Source organism: Populus euphratica, unplaced genomic scaffold (assembly GCF_000495115.2).
Source record: "Populus euphratica unplaced genomic scaffold, PopEup_1.0 scaffold132.1, whole genome shotgun sequence".
NCBI classification, from domain to species: domain Eukaryota; kingdom Viridiplantae; phylum Streptophyta; class Magnoliopsida; order Malpighiales; family Salicaceae; genus Populus; species Populus euphratica.
Window position 1 is genome coordinate 418,067 of NW_011500019.1, and position 17,956 is coordinate 436,022.

Below are 17,956 nucleotides of genomic sequence, written 5' to 3' on the forward strand. Positions count from 1 at the left end.
TTTGAACCGTAAAGGGTTGAGGATTGGGTTGTGTTTGAACAAAAAAAGATTGAATTCATATCTAAACCCAAGTAATTTAGGTTAAGATACCTGACCCAACATAAAAGGGTCCATGTCTAGACCCAACATGTATGTCAGTAGACTCGCTGACTTGGGTGGGCAGCCAAGCTCACGGGTATAGCCTTAGTGCTAGATATTTACAGCGTGGGGTGTAACCTCCCCCTTGCATCTTTGAAAATCTTTATGGCTGGCCCTTGCATCAGATGCTTGTGCTTGAGGCTGCAGCACACCATGCCCCACCAAATGTGTAATTCACAATGCAATGAGTTTTGGTGAATATGATTTTTTTCTTATAATTTAGCTTTATATATAATATAATAATAATAACCACTAAAGAAAAACCATATAATTGATTTGAAGGATAAAATTATTATTATTATTATTATTATTATTTGTGCCATACATATTATTATTTTTATTATAATTGAAGATATTAATATTAAAAATACTATTATTTGTGTTATAAATATCAATATTTCTATTAGAGTTCAAAGCATGAATATCAAAAATATTATTAATTGTGGTATAAAGATTATTATTTTTATATCATTGAAAGTATTAATATTAAAAATAGTATTATTTGTGGTATAAATATTATTATTTTGATACAAATATTTTTATATTTATTATAATTGAAAGTATTAATATTTATTTTTATTGTAGTTCAATATATTAATATAAAAAATATTATTATTTGTAGTACAAAATTTTTTATTTTTATTATCATTAAATGTATTAATTCTAAATATAATACTATTTGTGGAATAAAACTTATTATTTGCAGTACAAAAGTTTTTTTATTATTATAATTGAAAGTATGAATATTAAAAATAATATTATTTGTGTTATGAATATTATGATTTTTAGTATAATTCAAAGTATTAATATCAACAATACTATTATTTAGGGTATACATATTATTCTTTTTATTATAATTAAACTAATAATATTTAAAACACAAGATATAATATGTTTGATATTAATACTTTCAACTATAATAAAAATTATAATATTTATAAGAAAATAATTATATTTAAAAACTTAAGATCTAATAGCCTTGAGTTTCGACAAAGAACCCAAGAAAATTATGTTCTGATGCAAGATCTATTAGCCTTGAACATAAGGCAAGCCAGACTCAACACCACGTGGGCGTGTGGGTCTGACCCAGCGTACAAGCAGGGCAACCTAAGCGCTAGGTATCCATATCCCAGGGTCCACAACTACATCAAAACTTGAGTTAACTATTTTCTTCTCAACCACCATTTCAATGCCAAATGTTTTCCAGCGAAAAGACAACCTCACCTCTCCCCTGCTGCCCTTGCAACTCTATGACAAGGGTTGGTTTGCCATTACAATACTTCAATCCACAGAGGTACTAATCCCTTTTAGTATTTTGTATAATACTATATATTTTTAAAAAAATAAATTATTTTTTCAATGTGAGATTTAAAATCTTTTATTATATATATATTTTATGTTCACAATAAAAAAATATTTTTTTAATGTTGAATAAAAAACTTTTTGATATATTTTTTTAAACTTTATTATTTATAACATATATAATGTATATTTATATGAATGGTTTCTTAATTTTTTATATGAAATATTAAAATTTTAATTTTTTAATAATCCATGTAACCTACGACCCTGTTCCTTGACTAAGTCAATCTCGGATCGGGTGTAATAATTATAATTAAAAGGTTGTCAATTTTGATGATTCACAACATTTAATCTAAAGTGCTAAAGCCGTTATCAATTAAGAAAAAAAAATACCATGCTATCAATTTGTTTAATTGAGCATCTATAATTTTCATTTCAATCAATTGAGTATAAGTTGCCTAAATTGAAAAAAAAACTTGTACTCAATAGGAAGGATGAGATGAATGACGATATTTCAAGAATGACAAAAAACTTGATGGTAATGACTAAGGTTGCGAAGGAGAATTCTCAATTGATAGAGATAAATCTTTAATTTTGGAAAATTTTACTCATTCGACTGAAATTGAAAAAACATATGCTCAATTGACAAAATTAATAATGGAGGGACTCTTTTGACAAGTTGGTAAAAATATAGGATGGAAATAGTGGGTTTTGTCAAAATGAAGGATATACTTACAGAATGAGTGGACATGAAAGCATGAATGCATAAAGTTGAAAAATGCCTTGACGGCCCCTTGTTGCCACTGAAAAAATTGCGTGGGAAGCGAGAGCCGAGACTTGTAAAAGAAAAGAACACGTACGCCTGTCGTCAGCACAATTTAATTATTTATGGGTAGTTTAAGAAGGAATTTGTTTTGAATAAAATATTTTACAAGACAAAATATTTTTTAAATAATAATTTATACACAAAATCATCTTATTATCATCGCTACATGCAAAATCATTATCAATGTTGCCATCATTATTTTTCACTTTACAATTACTATCTTCATTACCACCCCCTCGACTGTAACTCTATCATCATCATAGTTATTGGAATCGATCCGGAAGGTGACCTATGTGTTCTAAATTATATGGATTGATTTAGATTAATTTAAATTAATTAGAATTAATTTAAAAAAATTAAAAAATATATTTAAAACTTTAATATTTTATATAAAAAATTAAAAAATAATTTATATAAATATAGCCTATACATATTAAAAATAATAAAGTTTTTAAAAAAAATTAAATTTTTTTATTCTATATTAAAAAGATACTATGTTAGTATGTTATTTTTTTAAATTAAAGTATTAAAATTAAATTTTATTATCACATATTAAAAAATTATAATTATTTTGTTAACATAAAGTATATATATTGAAGAACTTCAAATTCTACATTAAAAAAATAAAATATTCTTTTAATATTTATATAGCAAACATTGGAAAAGGTTAATTATCAAATTAAAAATATAAAAAAAGATGGGTTTTTAGCTAAAAAAAACATTGAAGAAAAAAAGATTTAATTAAATTTTATTATTTTTTTATCTTTTTTTACGTAGAATAGTTGAGATATTAGATCAATTTATCGTGCTAATTGGAGTTTAATAACTATAAAAAAAGAATTTAAGCTTAATATTGTTTTTTAGAATTGTGTTTCAAGGTGTTTCATTAAATTTTTATTTTTTTAAATTGTTTGTGTTGGGTTGATATAAAAATAATTTTTAAAAATAATAAAAATATTATTTTTATATATTTTTAAATAAAAAATAATTAAATAAGCGTCAACACAGAACACGTGCAGTGAAAATTTGCTTTGCAGTTGACTTGAGTGATACATTCATGGTCGATGGTAAGAAGAGGTCTTAACCAGAGAGATCCATGTTGAATGCATAGCATGCTATCAAACGTTTTCTTCACTTATGCTTTCTTATCATGCTCCTCCATTTTATGTTGCCTTGCTAGAGATACCATCACACATGCTAGTAGTTTGATTACTAATGATGGTGGAGAAACTCTTGTTTCAGCAGGAAAAAGGTTTGAACTGGGGTTCTTTGCTCCCGAAAAAAGTTCTGTTTACCGAAGCTATGTAGGAATTTGGTATTACAGGTCGAATCCACCAATAGTTGTGTGGGTTGCCAATCGAGACCGCCCACTTCTTGATGATGGAGCAGTTTTGGCTGTCACAGAAGATGGAAATCTCAAGATTTTGGAAAAAAATGGAGATCCTTTTTGGTCTACAGGGCTTCAATTAACATCAAAACCAGCGAATGGGTTGGCTAAGCTCTGAAGATCGAGATCTCGGAATGTTACTGAATTGGGAGATGCGCTTTGATATCATTTTAGGAGTTGCTAGAGGTCTTCTTTATCTCCACCAAGATTCTAGACTCAGGATTATTCATCGTGATATGAAAACGAGCAACATTTTATTAGATGCGGAAATGAATCCCAAAATTTCTGACTTTGGATTGGCAAGGATGTTCGAAGGCAAACAAACCGAAGGGAGCACAAACAGAGTTGTTGGAACTTAGTAAGTATCAGATCCTATCAACATTGATATTCATCAGACATACATTCATATGCAAAAACTCTTTTTGCAGCCTCCACTCCTACAATCATGTGTCGGTTAATGCTGAATTAGGAGTCTGAATCCAGCTGAGTTACTGATTCTTGTGAAAATTGTTGTAATGCAGTGGCTACATGTCGCCAGAGTACGCATTAGATGGCTTGTTCTCTGTCAAATCTGATGTTTTTAGTTTCGGCGTGGTTGTACTTGAGATTCTTAGTGGGAAAAGGAACACAGGATATTTTAATTCTGATGAAGCCCAAAGCCTTCTAGCTTATGTAAGTTCAACCGTGCTAATCTAATGTTTTATCATTTGATAAGCTACGCTGACTTAAACTTCAAAATTCCAGGCTTGGAGATTATGGAGAGAAGACAAGGCATTGGATTTAATGGACGAGACATTACGTGAGATTTGCAACACCAATGAGTTTCTGAGGTGTGTAAATGCTGCACTCTTATGCGTACAAGATGATCCATCCGACCGTCCGACCATGTCAAATGTTGTTGTGATGCTTAGCAGTGAAAGTGCAAACTTGCCGGTTCCTAAGAACCCAGCCTTTTTTATACGAAGAGGACTTTCTGGCACAGATTTTGCTTCAAGGGAACAAGAGAGAGGCCTTTCTGGCACAGCTTCATCTTCAAGTAAACAAGAAAGAAGCATCGATACAGCGATTGCTTCAGACGAAGGCAGATAATTTCCTGTCAATTTGCATAAAATCTTGGAAAGTTTCTCAATCTTGAAATGGAAAGGTTTCTTCTTTTTTTTTCCTGGTAAAATTTTATGTTTTTCTATGACAGAATTCGTGTCTAATTAGTCCTTCTGTTCTGAAATTGTAATCAAAACCCATCTCAGAACTTCATTATTGTATCTGTGGAATTCCCCGTAAACTATTTTTCTTTCAAGTGGTCTACGTTGTTATTATCAATTCGTTTAAATTTAGAGTCTTAGCAAACTTTGAATACTTTCAACGGCTGTGTCAAGTTGCTTTATCAGATTCCACACACTAGTATTTCTTCTTAGGCGACATTAACCCTTTTTGAGCATCATAATCCATACAGGGTGCCAATGGTTTTAACAGGTTATCACCAGATAATCCTCCCCAATATCTCTTCAAGGAGACAAAGCATCATATAATTTTCAACCACCCCGCATAATTCACCAACCATTCTTGCAGCTTCAAATTACTTAAATCATGGTAAAAACATTCTCCTCTGACAAATCAAGCCAACTGCACGATCCTTCTTTCACCATGTTTTTTTCTTCTCTTTGTGATCTTCTTTAGACTCTGCATTTTGAAATTCCTACACTCAGTTTTAACGGTTCCATGGAGAATCCAAAACCATTTCAAAAAGGCACAGATAGGCACAGATACTGGCCTTGCCTACAATCCAATCTTCGGAATGTCCAAGGATATCAGCCTAATATCAATTTGTCCAAGCCAGCGTCTATCAATGGTCAAGGAAGAGTAGGAAGACATTTCTCCACCGGTTTGGAGTCAAGCCCAGGTTGTTGGCCATGTCTGATCCAGACTGATTAAGGAGATGCTCTGTAGTTTTTTGGACAGGGGCTTGGTGGGCTTACCGGCAAAAGTCATGTTCACCTAAAGAGAAAACACTACGAATTGTAATGGAGTTTTTTTCCTTAGTCCTTCAGTTCTTTTTGGTTCTTTAAGTTTTTTTTTTAATTCTATTATTTTTGGGATTAAACTTTGTGGTATACTTTGTCTGTCTTGGCTAGGGATCTCATGGTATCAATAATAGGATAGCTATATAAATAAGATAACTGAATATAAAAATATCATTTTTTAATAGAATTTAAAACTTTAGCAACTCATTGGAGGTATATTAGAGCAGCTAGAAACAATAATGGGAGGGAAAATAATAACACGACATTTATTTATAGGCTAGAAAAGAATCATATTGCCCCAAACATAGTCACACTAGTATTAATATCTAGGCATTCACCTTTATTTTTATGTAAAGTAGATTATTTAATTAGAGAATTGTTAAAGTAAAATAAAAGAAAAGAAAAACCGGTCCATATACGAACAAGAGCGTCGTGATGAGCGTGTAATGAAATGGCCCACCAGACAATCTGGGGCAGGTGGTCCCAGTCCTTGTTAAGAAAAACCAAAAAGAGATTTATCGTAGATATTGAAGGCGAGATCAACTTTATAGAGTGAAATATTTGTCTTTACAAGGTTAAATTAGTTATTTTTGTTTTTCTTGCACAGCAAAGTTTATTGTAACTCTACGAACAAATTACTATTCAGGGGCGTTTTTCTATTTTAGTTTTTAAAAATAATGTAATTATATTATTTCCTTTCCAGATAAAATCAAATAAACTCTTTTCAAGGATGTTTTTTTTTTGGTCTTTTTAACATGATTTTTTTGGTAATATTGTGTTAGTTCAGTGTTATTGTTTTATATTAATAAATATTAAATATTAAAAAAGCATGGATGATATATGCGGGACACAACCAGTGAGTGGCTCGGGCTCCCATGCTTTTCAAGCGGTGCTTACGACGGCAACCCATCCACCAAGAGCCACCTTCTCTACTGAGTAGTTTTTTTTTTTTAAATAAACTCTAAAAAAATAAATTATTTTTTAAAGTTTAATAATATAATAAAAAATAAATTGAAAAATATTTTTTAGTATTTAGTTATGTTATAAAAAATATAATGAAAAATAATTTATTAATATTTTATTTTTTTCAAGTTTATTAAAATAATGAGGAACAAATCTTACAAATTAAAAGGTTAAATAAGAATGAAATTAAAAAAAAAAATTTATAAATTATCTCAAATAAAATAAATAATAATTAAAATAATATAAATCAAATCTAAATAATAAAAAAATAAAAGTTGAAAAAATTAAAATAATAATAATTAACATGTCATAAATTATTTCAAATAAAATAAGTAACAATCAAAAGAATGAAAATCAAACTTGATAGATTAAAAATTTCAATAAATAAATGATAAGAAAAAAATAAATAATAATTATAAAAATAAGAACCAAAGTTAATATAAAAATTAAATTTTAAGAGATGAAATTGAAAAATAAATATTCAAAACAAAATATATACAACAATTAAAAGTTTGAGGACCGATTTTGATATAATCAGAAAATAATATAATATTTTTAAATTTTTCATAATTTCCGGAAAGTGTTTTTTGCATAAATTTTGTAGGAAAACACTTTCTTCGAAACTAAGCCAATTTTTTTTTTAATTAAAAAATGTTTTTTATTGACCAACTTTTCTAATGACAAACAAACACAGAAAAGTTTGGAAAATAATTTTCTAAAAACCACTTTTCGAGAAATAAACACACACCGTGTTTCAAGATACTTATTGTGTGACGCTGCTGAATATTGTTTTTCTATTTTTTTCTCTTTTTTCCTAGATTTTCATGATAGCTCCTTGAAAATTCCAAACAACCCTTTAACTTGTTCATTTATTAGATTTTGTCCTTGTTTTTTATTATATTTTTTTTAATCTTGAATAATTTATAAAATTGGAATGCCTTTTCAATTTTATCTCCCTTCAATTCTCTCATCTTTTAAATTTGATATTCATTCTTTTTATTACTATTTATTTTGTTTGAGATTATTCTTTAAATTGATTTTATTTTATGATTTCACTCCTTCTTTATGTTTTTTCTATCAAATTAGGTTTTCATTCTTTTAAAATTTTTTTTAGCTTTAGAAAGCTTTTAAAATTGATATCTTAAATTGATTAGGAACTATGTTTATTGATTCAACGCGAGTATAGAATTTCACAAGGTGTAAGTTTTAGATATTAAATCAAGTTCAGGAGATTTGTCCTAGTTTTTTTTTTAAGTTGATTTTTTTAACTTTTTCCTCATAGTTTTGCTTTGTTATATTTTACGGTTTGCCTTTTATGACATTAGTCTCAAGTTCATGATCAGATTCGCTGATTTTAAAGGTTAACGTGTGTTAACTTATTTTGTCCTTTTTTTAAAAATTAATTTATTTCAATTTCATCATTCAACATTAACTATATAGGAAATCGGTCTTCATCTTTTGTTTCCTTTCCTTGTATCGGGTTAACTTGATTCAATGCCCATGATTGTCTAGTTAGCGGGTTAACCTGAGTTAATTCAGATTTTTTGATAGCTTTTTTTAATTAATTTTTTTAATTTTTTTTCCTTCAACATTAAGTTGTTCGATAATTAAACTTTATAATTTTATTCATTTTTTAAAAACATAATTACCCTGGTCACGACTAGATCAAAGATTTTGCATCTTGATCTAAGTTAGCTTAGATCAACTTTTTTTGTTCTCATTTGATTTGTTAGGAATTTCTTTTTAAAAAAATTTTCCCGTTTTTATTTATATGAGATTATCCAATCTTATATCAAGGGTCGCAGAGTTTGCAAGTAAATCCATTTTAACTTATTGTTTTTCCAGTTTTGGCCTTTAACTTTGGATTATTTAGTGATCCAAATGGACGTGGATCAATTTATTTTTAGTTTTTATTTGTTGTCAATTTTTTTATTTTATATTATTTAAATTACCCATTGAACTAATAACTTGAATCTCAATTTTTTTCAATGTTTTTTTACATAAAAAATAATAATTCCACGTCATGGCAGAACACAGGTCGTAAATCTAGTTTCTGTTGAATTCCATGGATGTTTGATTCCTTATCACTCTTCTCCATTTGCTAACAACTAACAATTAGTGATAATGTTGTTAAACTCGGCTCAGGCTGTGATGAAGAATTCTCAGTTGATCGAGATAAATCTTCAATTTCGGACAATTTTACTCAATTGATTGAAATTGAGATAAACATGTGCTCAATTGACTTAATTAATAATGGCGCGGCTCTTTAGACAAGTTGGTGAAAATATAGGATAGAAATAGTGGGTTTTGTCAAAATGAAGGGTATACTTGGAGAACGAGTGGACTTGAAAGCATGACTGCATAAAGTTGAAAAATGCCTTGACGGACCCTTGTTGCCACATAAAAATAATTGCGTGGGAAAGGATAGCCAAGACTTGTAAAAGAAAAGAACACTTGCAACTATATAGATGGTGGCCAACCGGTAAGAATTTGGAATTAAGAGATTTGTTTTCTTTGTGATCTCAGGTTTGAGTTTTTGGTTGCTTATATGATGGTCACTGGAAATTTATATGATCGTTAACTTCAGGACCCGTGGGATTAGTGGTGGTGCGCACAAGCTGGCCCGGACACCCACATTAATCTAAAACGCTTGGTGTAACTTGATAGCATAGCTAATTAAATTTTAAATTTATTTTAAAAAAATTAATAATTTAAATTTTATAAATTTTATTATTAAAAATTTATATAATTAATTTTGAAGTTCATAAAATTAATTAAAATATACATAAACTAGTTTGAATATCAACACCAATAAAAAGAAACACCTATTGCAAGCAATTTAATTATTTATGAGTAGTTTAAAAATAAATTATTTCATATAAAATATTTTACAAGATAACATATTTTAAAAATAATAATTTAAACACAAAATCATCCTAACAATCTTAACCATCAAAATCTTATCATCTCAATCCGTGTAATATTATTATCACTGTTCACATCATTATCTCTTACTTTATCATTATTATTTTTATTATCACCTCACTACTGTAACTCTATAATCATCGATATTATCATTAAAAAAAATAAGATTGATATAGTTATTTAGAATTGTGTTACAAACTATGTTTTATTACATTTTTTATTTTTTATTTTAAATTATTTTATATGTTTTTAAATTAATTTAATATATTAATATCAATTTAAAAAATAAAAAAAATATTATTTTAATATATTTTAAAATAAAAAATACTTTAAAATGTTAACTCATTCCTAATGTTAAATTTTTGTCGATGACTGGGAAAATGTTGTGGTGTTCAAATGATTGCCTATTCTAAATTAATCCAAGTTTAGTAAAGCGCCCTCTCCCTTCCTTTATGGTCAGCGTCAACAAAGAACAAGTGCAGTGAAAATTTGCTTTGCAGTTGACCTTAGTGATACATTCATGGTTGATGGTAAGAAGAGGTCTTAACCAGAGAGATCGATGTGCAATGCATAGCATGCTATCAACCGTTTTCTTTTCTTATGCTTTCTTATTATGCTTCTCCCTTTTATGTTGCTTTGCTAGAGATACCATCACATATCCTAGAGGTTCGATTAGAAATGATGGTGGAGAAACTCTTGTTTCAGCAGGACAAAGGTTTGAACTGGGGTTCTATACTCCTGAACAAGGTTCTGTTTACGAAAGCTATGTAGCAATTTGGTATCATAGGTCGAATCCACCAATAGTTGTGTGGGTTGCCAATCGGAAAAGCCCACTTCTTGATGATGGAGGAGTTTTGGCTGTCACAGGTGATGGAAATCTCAAGATTTTGAATAAAAGTGGAGGTCCTGTGTGGTCTACAAGGCTTGAATCAACATCAAAACCAGAGTATCGGTTGGCTAAGCTCTTAGATTCTGGGAACTTGGTTTTTGGTGATAGTAATACCGTTTCGACAACTATTCTATGGCAAAGCTTTGAACATCCAACTGATACATTTCTTTCAGGTATGAAGAGAAGTGGGAATCTAAAATTGACTTCATGGAAAAGTCAAGTTGATCCAAAAGAAGGTAACTTCACATTTCAGTTTGATGAAGAAACGAACCAGTTTGTTATCGTCAATGACTATATAACGCATTGGACTAGTGGGGAGTCAAGTGATTTCTTTAGCTCAGAAAGAATGCCTGCTGGAATAGCATTTTTTCTGTCGAGCTTCACCAGAAGATTTAAATCCATTTCTGCTTCCAATTCAACTTCAAAAATCAAAGGACCAAGTCTATCACCCTCAGATTATAATAATACAAGGATTAGGTTGGACTTTAAAGGGGAGCTACAATACTGGAGCTATAATACAAATTGGTCTAAGCTATGGTGGGAGCCGCGAGACAAATGCAGCGTGTTTAATGCCTGTGGAAATTTTGGCAGCTGCAATCTATACAATAGTTTGGATTGCAGATGTTTGCCAGGATTTGAGCCTAACTCACAGGAAAATTGGACGAAAAGAGATTTCTCGGGTGGTTGCATCAGAAGCTCTGCCGTATGTGGGAAACATGAGACCTTCTTGAGCTTGAAGATGATGAGAGTTGGGCAACAAGACACTGAAGTTGTGGTTAAGGATGAAAAGCAATGCAGAGAGGAGTGTTTCCGTAAGTGCCGATGCCAAGCTCATTCCTTTGTGAAGGGGGGAGTCAATAGGGACAGACAACCTAGCAGCAACAGTTGCTTGATCTGGATGAATGATCTTAAAGATCTTCAGGAGGACTATTCTGATGGTGGGCTCGATCTGTTTGTTCGTGTCACCATTGCTGACATAGGTACTTCCTTCTTTCGACTTGTTCTTTCTCCTTTTGTCACTACAAGATTGTGGAATTACGTCAAGGATAATTTTCTCTGATAGAAGATTGCAAACAAGCAGTGGACTTAATTCATAACTGAACTAAATCAGTACTGTTTCATACCTTAAAAAAGCTCCATTTTTTGCAGAACCGAAGGCTAAAAGCTGTGAGCCTTGTGGCATAAATGTGATTCCTTATCCCCTAAGTGCCGGATCACATTGTGGTGACCCCATATACTTCAGTTTTAACTGCGATAATTCCACAAGAAAACTCAGCTTTAAGACACACAACGGCACCTATAATGTCACCACCATCAACTCAGAAAGAATGCCTGCTGGAATAGCATTTTTTCTGTCGAGCTTCACCAGAAGATTTAAATCCATTTCTGCTTCCAATTCAACTTCAAAAATCAAAGGACCAAGTCTATCACCCTCAGATTATAATAATACAAGGATTAGGTTGGACTTTAAAGGGGAGCTACAATACTGGAGCTATAATACAAATTGGTCTAAGCTATGGTGGGAGCCGCGAGACAAATGCAGCGTGTTTAATGCCTGTGGAAATTTTGGCAGCTGCAATCTATACAATAGTTTGGATTGCAGATGTTTGCCAGGATTTGAGCCTAACTCACAGGAAAATTGGACGAAAAGAGATTTCTCGGGTGGTTGCATCAGAAGCTCTGCCGTATGTGGGAAACATGAGACCTTCTTGAGCTTGAAGATGATGAGAGTTGGGCAACAAGACACTGAAGTTGTGGTTAAGGATGAAAAGCAATGCAGAGAGGAGTGTTTCCGTAAGTGCCGATGCCAAGCTCATTCCTTTGTGAAGGGGGGAGTCAATAGGGACAGACAACCTAGCAGCAACAGTTGCTTGATCTGGATGAATGATCTTAAAGATCTTCAGGAGGACTATTCTGATGGTGGGCTCGATCTGTTTGTTCGTGTCACCATTGCTGACATAGGTACTTCCTTCTTTCGACTTGTTCTTTCTCCTTTTGTCACTACAAGATTGTGGAATTACGTCAAGGATAATTTTCTCTGATACAAGATTGCAAACAAGCAGTGGACTTAATTCATAACTGAACTGAATCAGTACTGTTTCATACCTTAAAAAAGCTCCATTTTTTGCAGAACCGAAGGCTAAAAGCTGTGAGCCTTGTGGCATAAATGTGATTCCTTATCCCCTAAGTGCCGGATCACATTGTGGTGACCCCATATACTTCAGTTTTAACTGCGATAATTCCACAAGAAAACTCAGCTTTAAGACACACAACGGCACCTATAATGTCACCACCATCAATCCAGATAGAAGAACATTTGTTATTGTAGATGATTGCAATGCCAGTACAAGATGTCAAAGGAAGTTCAACACGTCATTTCCATTTAAGATGAACGCCTCTAAACCCGTGGCAGAAAATTTTATTTCCAACGTCTCATCTCAAGGTCTGGTAGAAATAGAAATTGGTTGGGAGCCACCTCCAGAGCCAGTCTGCTCTTCGTCTTCAGACTGCGACGATTGGCCAAATTCAACTTGCACTGCAACAGGAAATGGTACAGCGAGATGCCTCTGCAATTCAAATTTTTGGTGGGATGGCATGGCTCTAAATTGCGTTCATGGTGAGCACTCTATATCTTGCTTCAAACTGCAAACGTAGTGAAAACCATAAGTTTCATCCAGTTTAATTTATTATAATGCGCATACCCCGTATTCTTTCTTGAATTTATCTATGGACAAGCAGGAGGATCTTCGAGAAAAAAAAAACCATTGTCTTTGATTGTAGGAGTTGCAATTGCTAGTGTCATAGTTCTATCAAGTATCTTCCTTTACATCTGCATTTTGATGAGAAAGAAGGCCAAACGACGAGGTAACTAGACAAATTTTCCACGTGTAAGTTGGTATCGAAGTTTTTAAGGGATTCCTAATGTAATTAGCAGTTGTCTTGTTGAAATTTCAGAAAGGCAGCAAATTACTGAAAGAAATGCAGCTCTTTTGTATGGCACTGAGAAACGGGTCGAGAACTTGATGGATGCAGAAGAGTTCAAGGAAGAAGATAAGAAGGGCATAGATGTACCTTTCTTTGATTTAGACAGCATACTAGGGGCTACGGATTATTTTTCAGAAGCAAACAAGCTTGGAAGAGGGGGCTTCGGACCTGTTTACAAAGTAAAATTTACGTTAATCATTGGAATTTTTGTGTCTGACAAGTTTTCTGGCTGAATTTTACCTGCATGGCAACTTTGGTTTCAGGGAAAATTTCCAGGAGGTCAAGAAATTGCAATAAAACGACTCTCTAGTGTTTCAGGACAAGGCCTAGAGGAGTTTAAGAATGAGGTGATTTTGATTGCTAGATTGCAGCATCGCGATCTTGTCAGACTAGTAGGCTATTGCATTAAAGGGGATGAAAAGATTTTACTCTATGAATATATGCCCAACAAAAGCTTAGATTCCTTCATATTTGGTTAGTCTCTAAACAGATTCATCATTTTTGTTTTATAAATGTACGTTTGCAGCACTCATGCTTGCTAATTTTTGTTCTTATGGAAATGGAAAACCGCTGAAGATCGAGATCTCGGAATGTTACTGAATTGGGAGATGCGCTTTGATATCATTTTAGGAGTTGCTAGAGGTCTTCTTTATCTCCACCAAGATTCTAGACTCAGGATTATTCATCGTGATATGAAAACGAGCAACATTTTATTAGATGCGGAAATGAATCCCAAAATTTCTGACTTTGGATTGGCAAGGATGTTCGAAGGCAAACAAACCGAAGGGAGCACAAACAGAGTTGTTGGAACTTAGTAAGTTTCAGATCCTATCAACATTGATATTCATCAGACATACATTCATATGCGAACACTCTCTTTTTGCGGCCTCCAATCCTACAATCATGTCATGGTTAATTCTGAATTAGGTGTCTGTCTCCAGCTGAGTTAATGATTCTTGTGAAAATTGTTGTAATGCAGTGGCTACATGTCGCCAGAGTACGCATTAGATGGCTTGTTCTCTGTCAAATCTGATGTTTTTAGTTTCGGCGTGGTTGTACTTGAGATTCTTAGTGGGAAAAGGAACACAGGGTATTTTAATTCTGATGAAGCCCAAAGCCTTCTAGCTTATGTAAGTTCAACCGTTCTAATATAATGTTTTATCATTTGATAAGCGCTGCTGACTTAAACTTCAAAATTCCAGGCTTGGAGATTATGGAGAGAAGAAAAGGCATTGGATTTAATGGATGAGACATTACGTTTCCTTGTAAAATCTCATGTTTTTCCATGACAGAATTCGTGTCTAATTAGTCCTCCTGTTCTGAAATTGTAACCAAAACCCATCTCAGAACTTCATTATTGTATCTGTGTAATTCCCCGTAAACAATTTTTCTTTCAAGTGTTCTACTTTGTTATTATCAATTCGTTTAAATTTATAGTCTTAGCAAACTTTGAACACTTTCAAGCTGTTTCAAGTTGCTTGATCAGATTCCACACAGTAGTATTTCTTCTTAGGCGACATTAACCCTTTTTGAGCATCATAACCCATACAGGGTGCCCATGGTTTTAACAGGTTATCACCAAATAATCCCCAATATCTCTTTAAGGAGAAAAAGCATCATATAATTTTCAACCACCCCTCATAATTCACCAACCATTGCAGCTGCATATTACTTAAATCATGGTAAAAACAATCTCTTCTGACAAATCAAGCCAACTGCACGACCCTTCTTTCACCATGCTTTTTTCTTCTTTTTGTGGTCTTCTTTAGACTCTGCATTTTGAAGTTCCTTTTTTAGTCGTGAATCAGGTCATGAACTCGAGATAGCTATATAAATACGAAGAACTCAATATAAAAATACCGTTTCTTTAATGCAATTTAAATCTTTAGCAACTCTTTGGAGGTATATAGAGTAGCTAGAAACAATTATGGGAGGGAAAATAATAACACGACATTTATTTATAGGCTAGAAAAGGATCATATTGCCCCAAACATAGTCACACCAATATTAATATCTAGGCATGCACATTTATTTTTATGTCAAAAAGATAGTTGCATATTTAAAGAAGATTATTTAATTTCATTGCCGTACAATTTTCTGATCTCTTAAATTTAATATTTATTTTTTTATTGTTATTTATTTTGTTTGAAATCATTTTTAAATTGATTTTGTTTTACTATTTCACCCTCCTTTGAGATTTTTTAATCAAATTTAATCTTCATTTTTTTTTTAAAAAAAGTTTATAAAATTGATATGCTAAACTAATTGAGAATTATGCTTATTGATTCAATGCAATCTAAAATTTCACAAGATATGAGTTTTAAAGATTAAATCAAGTTTAAAAAATTTGCCCTAGTTTGCTTCCTCTTTTTTTTTTAAGTTAATTTTTTTTAGAGTTTTTCTTTGTGATATTTTACTATTTGTTTCTATGGCATTAATCTCGAGTTCATAACCTAATTCACTGATTTTAAAGATTAACATTTGTTGATTTTTTTTTAGAGTTTTATTTTATAGTTTGTTTTTTATGATATTAATCTCGAGTTCATGACTTGATTCATTGATTTTAAAGGTTAATGTGTTGATTTGTTTTTTTTTTTAATAATAATGAAGATAGTAATTGAGTTTCAACTTTTTATTTTCTTTTGATTTGTTAGGAATTGTTTTTCAAACTTTATTTATTTATTTTTATTTTCATGATATTATCCTAATCTTATATGACAGTTCACATAGTTTGCAGATTAGCTTATTTTAACCATGATTTTTGCTTTTTCAAAATAATATTTTTTTTAGTTTTGCCCTTTTAACTTTGGGATATTTAATAATCTAGATAGACTTGTATCAATTTCTGTTTAGCTTTTATTTGTTGTTAATTTTTTTTAGTTTATTTATTATTGTTGTATTTTTTTATTTATATTATTTAAGTTACCAATTGAGCCTGAGTTTTTTTTTTTGCAGTTTTTTAACATAAAAAATAATAATTCCAGATCGTGTCAGAACGCAGGAAGCAAATCTAGTTTCTGTCTGTTAAGTATGGAATTCCATGGATATTTGATTCCTTATCACTCTTCTCCATTTGCTTACAACCAGTCAGTGATAATGTTGTTAAACTCTACTCAACCCAGGCTGTGATGAAGAATTCTCAATTGATAGAGATAAATCTTTAATTTCGGAAAATTTTACTCATTTGACTGAAATTGAAAAAACATATGCTCAATTGACAAAATTAATAATGGAGGGACTCTTTTGACAAGTTGGTGAAAATATAGGATGGAAATAGTGGGTTTTGTCAAAATGAAGGGTATACTTACAGAACGAGTGGACATGAAAGCATGAATGCATAAAGTTGAAAAATGCCTTGACGGGCCCTTGGCGCCAAAGAAAAAATTTGCGTGGGAAAGCAGAGCCAAGACTTGTAAAAGAAAAGAACACGTTCGCCTGTCGCAAGCACAATTTAATTATTTATGGGTAGTTGAAGAAGGAATTTGTTTTGAATAAAATATTTTACAAGATAAAATATTTTTTATATTTTTTATATTTTTTTAAAATATTTTTTAAATAATAATTTATACACAAAATCATTCAACAATCCTAACCATTAAAAGTCGTATCATCATCACTACATGCAAAATCATTATCGCTGTTGCCATCATTACTTTTCACTTTACAATTACTATCTTCGTTACCACCCCCACCACCATAACTCTATTACCATCGGTCATAGTTATTGGAATTGATCTGAAAATTGACATGTCGGTTCTAAATTATATGGGTTAATTTAAATTAAATTAACTTAAATTAATTTTAAATTTTTAATATTTTATATAAAAAAAATTAAAAATAATTTATATAAATATAGACTATACATGTTATAAATAATAAAATTTAAAAATTTATTTAAAATTTTTTTATTTTATTTTGAAAAGATATTATGTTAGTATTTTTAAAGTTAAAGTATTTAAATTAAATTTTTTTATTATACATTAAAAAAAATAAATCTTTTTTTGTCAATATAAAATATATATATTGAAAGACTTTAAATTGTATATTAAAAAAATAAAATATTTTTTTTAATATTTATATAATAAACTTTTAAAAAAATTAATTGCCAAATAAAAAATATAAAAAAGATGGATCTCAGAATAAAAAACATTAAAAAAAAAAAAACTTAATCAGGTTTTGTCAGTTTTTTTCCCATTCCAATATTTTATCTTACTGGTGGGAACCAAGTGATCGATGAAGTGTATTTGATGCTTTGGGGACTTTTGGTAGCTGCAATAGTCTAAATAGGATTCCTCGCGAGTATTTGCCTGGATTTCAGCCCAAGTCTCCCGATAATTGGAAATTAGGAAACTTTTCAGAGGGGTTTGAAAGATTGTCACCTTCGCGCAGCAACGATGTGGATCAGAACTTCTTGGAGTTAAAATCGACGAAAGCAGGGCAGCCTGATGCTGAACCTGAATACTAAGATGAAAATGATTATATGAACTATTAAATAATATTTATATAATTTTATTTATTAA

General features: G+C 31.1%; 2 protein-coding genes across 2 annotated transcripts; both read left to right on the plus strand.

The window, feature by feature from the left end:
- Positions 1 to 3,768: 3,768 nt before the first annotated feature.
- LOC105141832 (G-type lectin S-receptor-like serine/threonine-protein kinase At4g03230) lies at positions 3,769 to 5,016 on the plus strand. The gene is made up of 3 exons (XM_011049202.1): positions 3,769 to 4,011; positions 4,175 to 4,325; positions 4,398 to 5,016. Exons 1-3 carry the CDS (start codon positions 3,788 to 3,790, stop codon positions 4,740 to 4,742), a joined length of 720 nt encoding a protein of 239 aa, XP_011047504.1. The 5' UTR covers positions 3,769 to 3,787; the 3' UTR covers positions 4,743 to 5,016.
- Positions 5,017 to 9,935: 4,919 nt separating this feature from the next.
- Positions 9,936 to 14,725, plus strand: LOC105141846 (G-type lectin S-receptor-like serine/threonine-protein kinase At4g03230). The gene is made up of 9 exons (XM_011049219.1): positions 9,936 to 10,787; positions 11,770 to 12,413; positions 12,583 to 13,068; positions 13,191 to 13,316; positions 13,407 to 13,615; positions 13,700 to 13,910; positions 14,013 to 14,250; positions 14,416 to 14,566; positions 14,639 to 14,725. Exons 1-9 carry the CDS (start codon positions 10,090 to 10,092, stop codon positions 14,723 to 14,725), a joined length of 2,850 nt encoding a protein of 949 aa, XP_011047521.1. The 5' UTR covers positions 9,936 to 10,089.
- Positions 14,726 to 17,956: the final 3,231 nt, after the last annotated feature.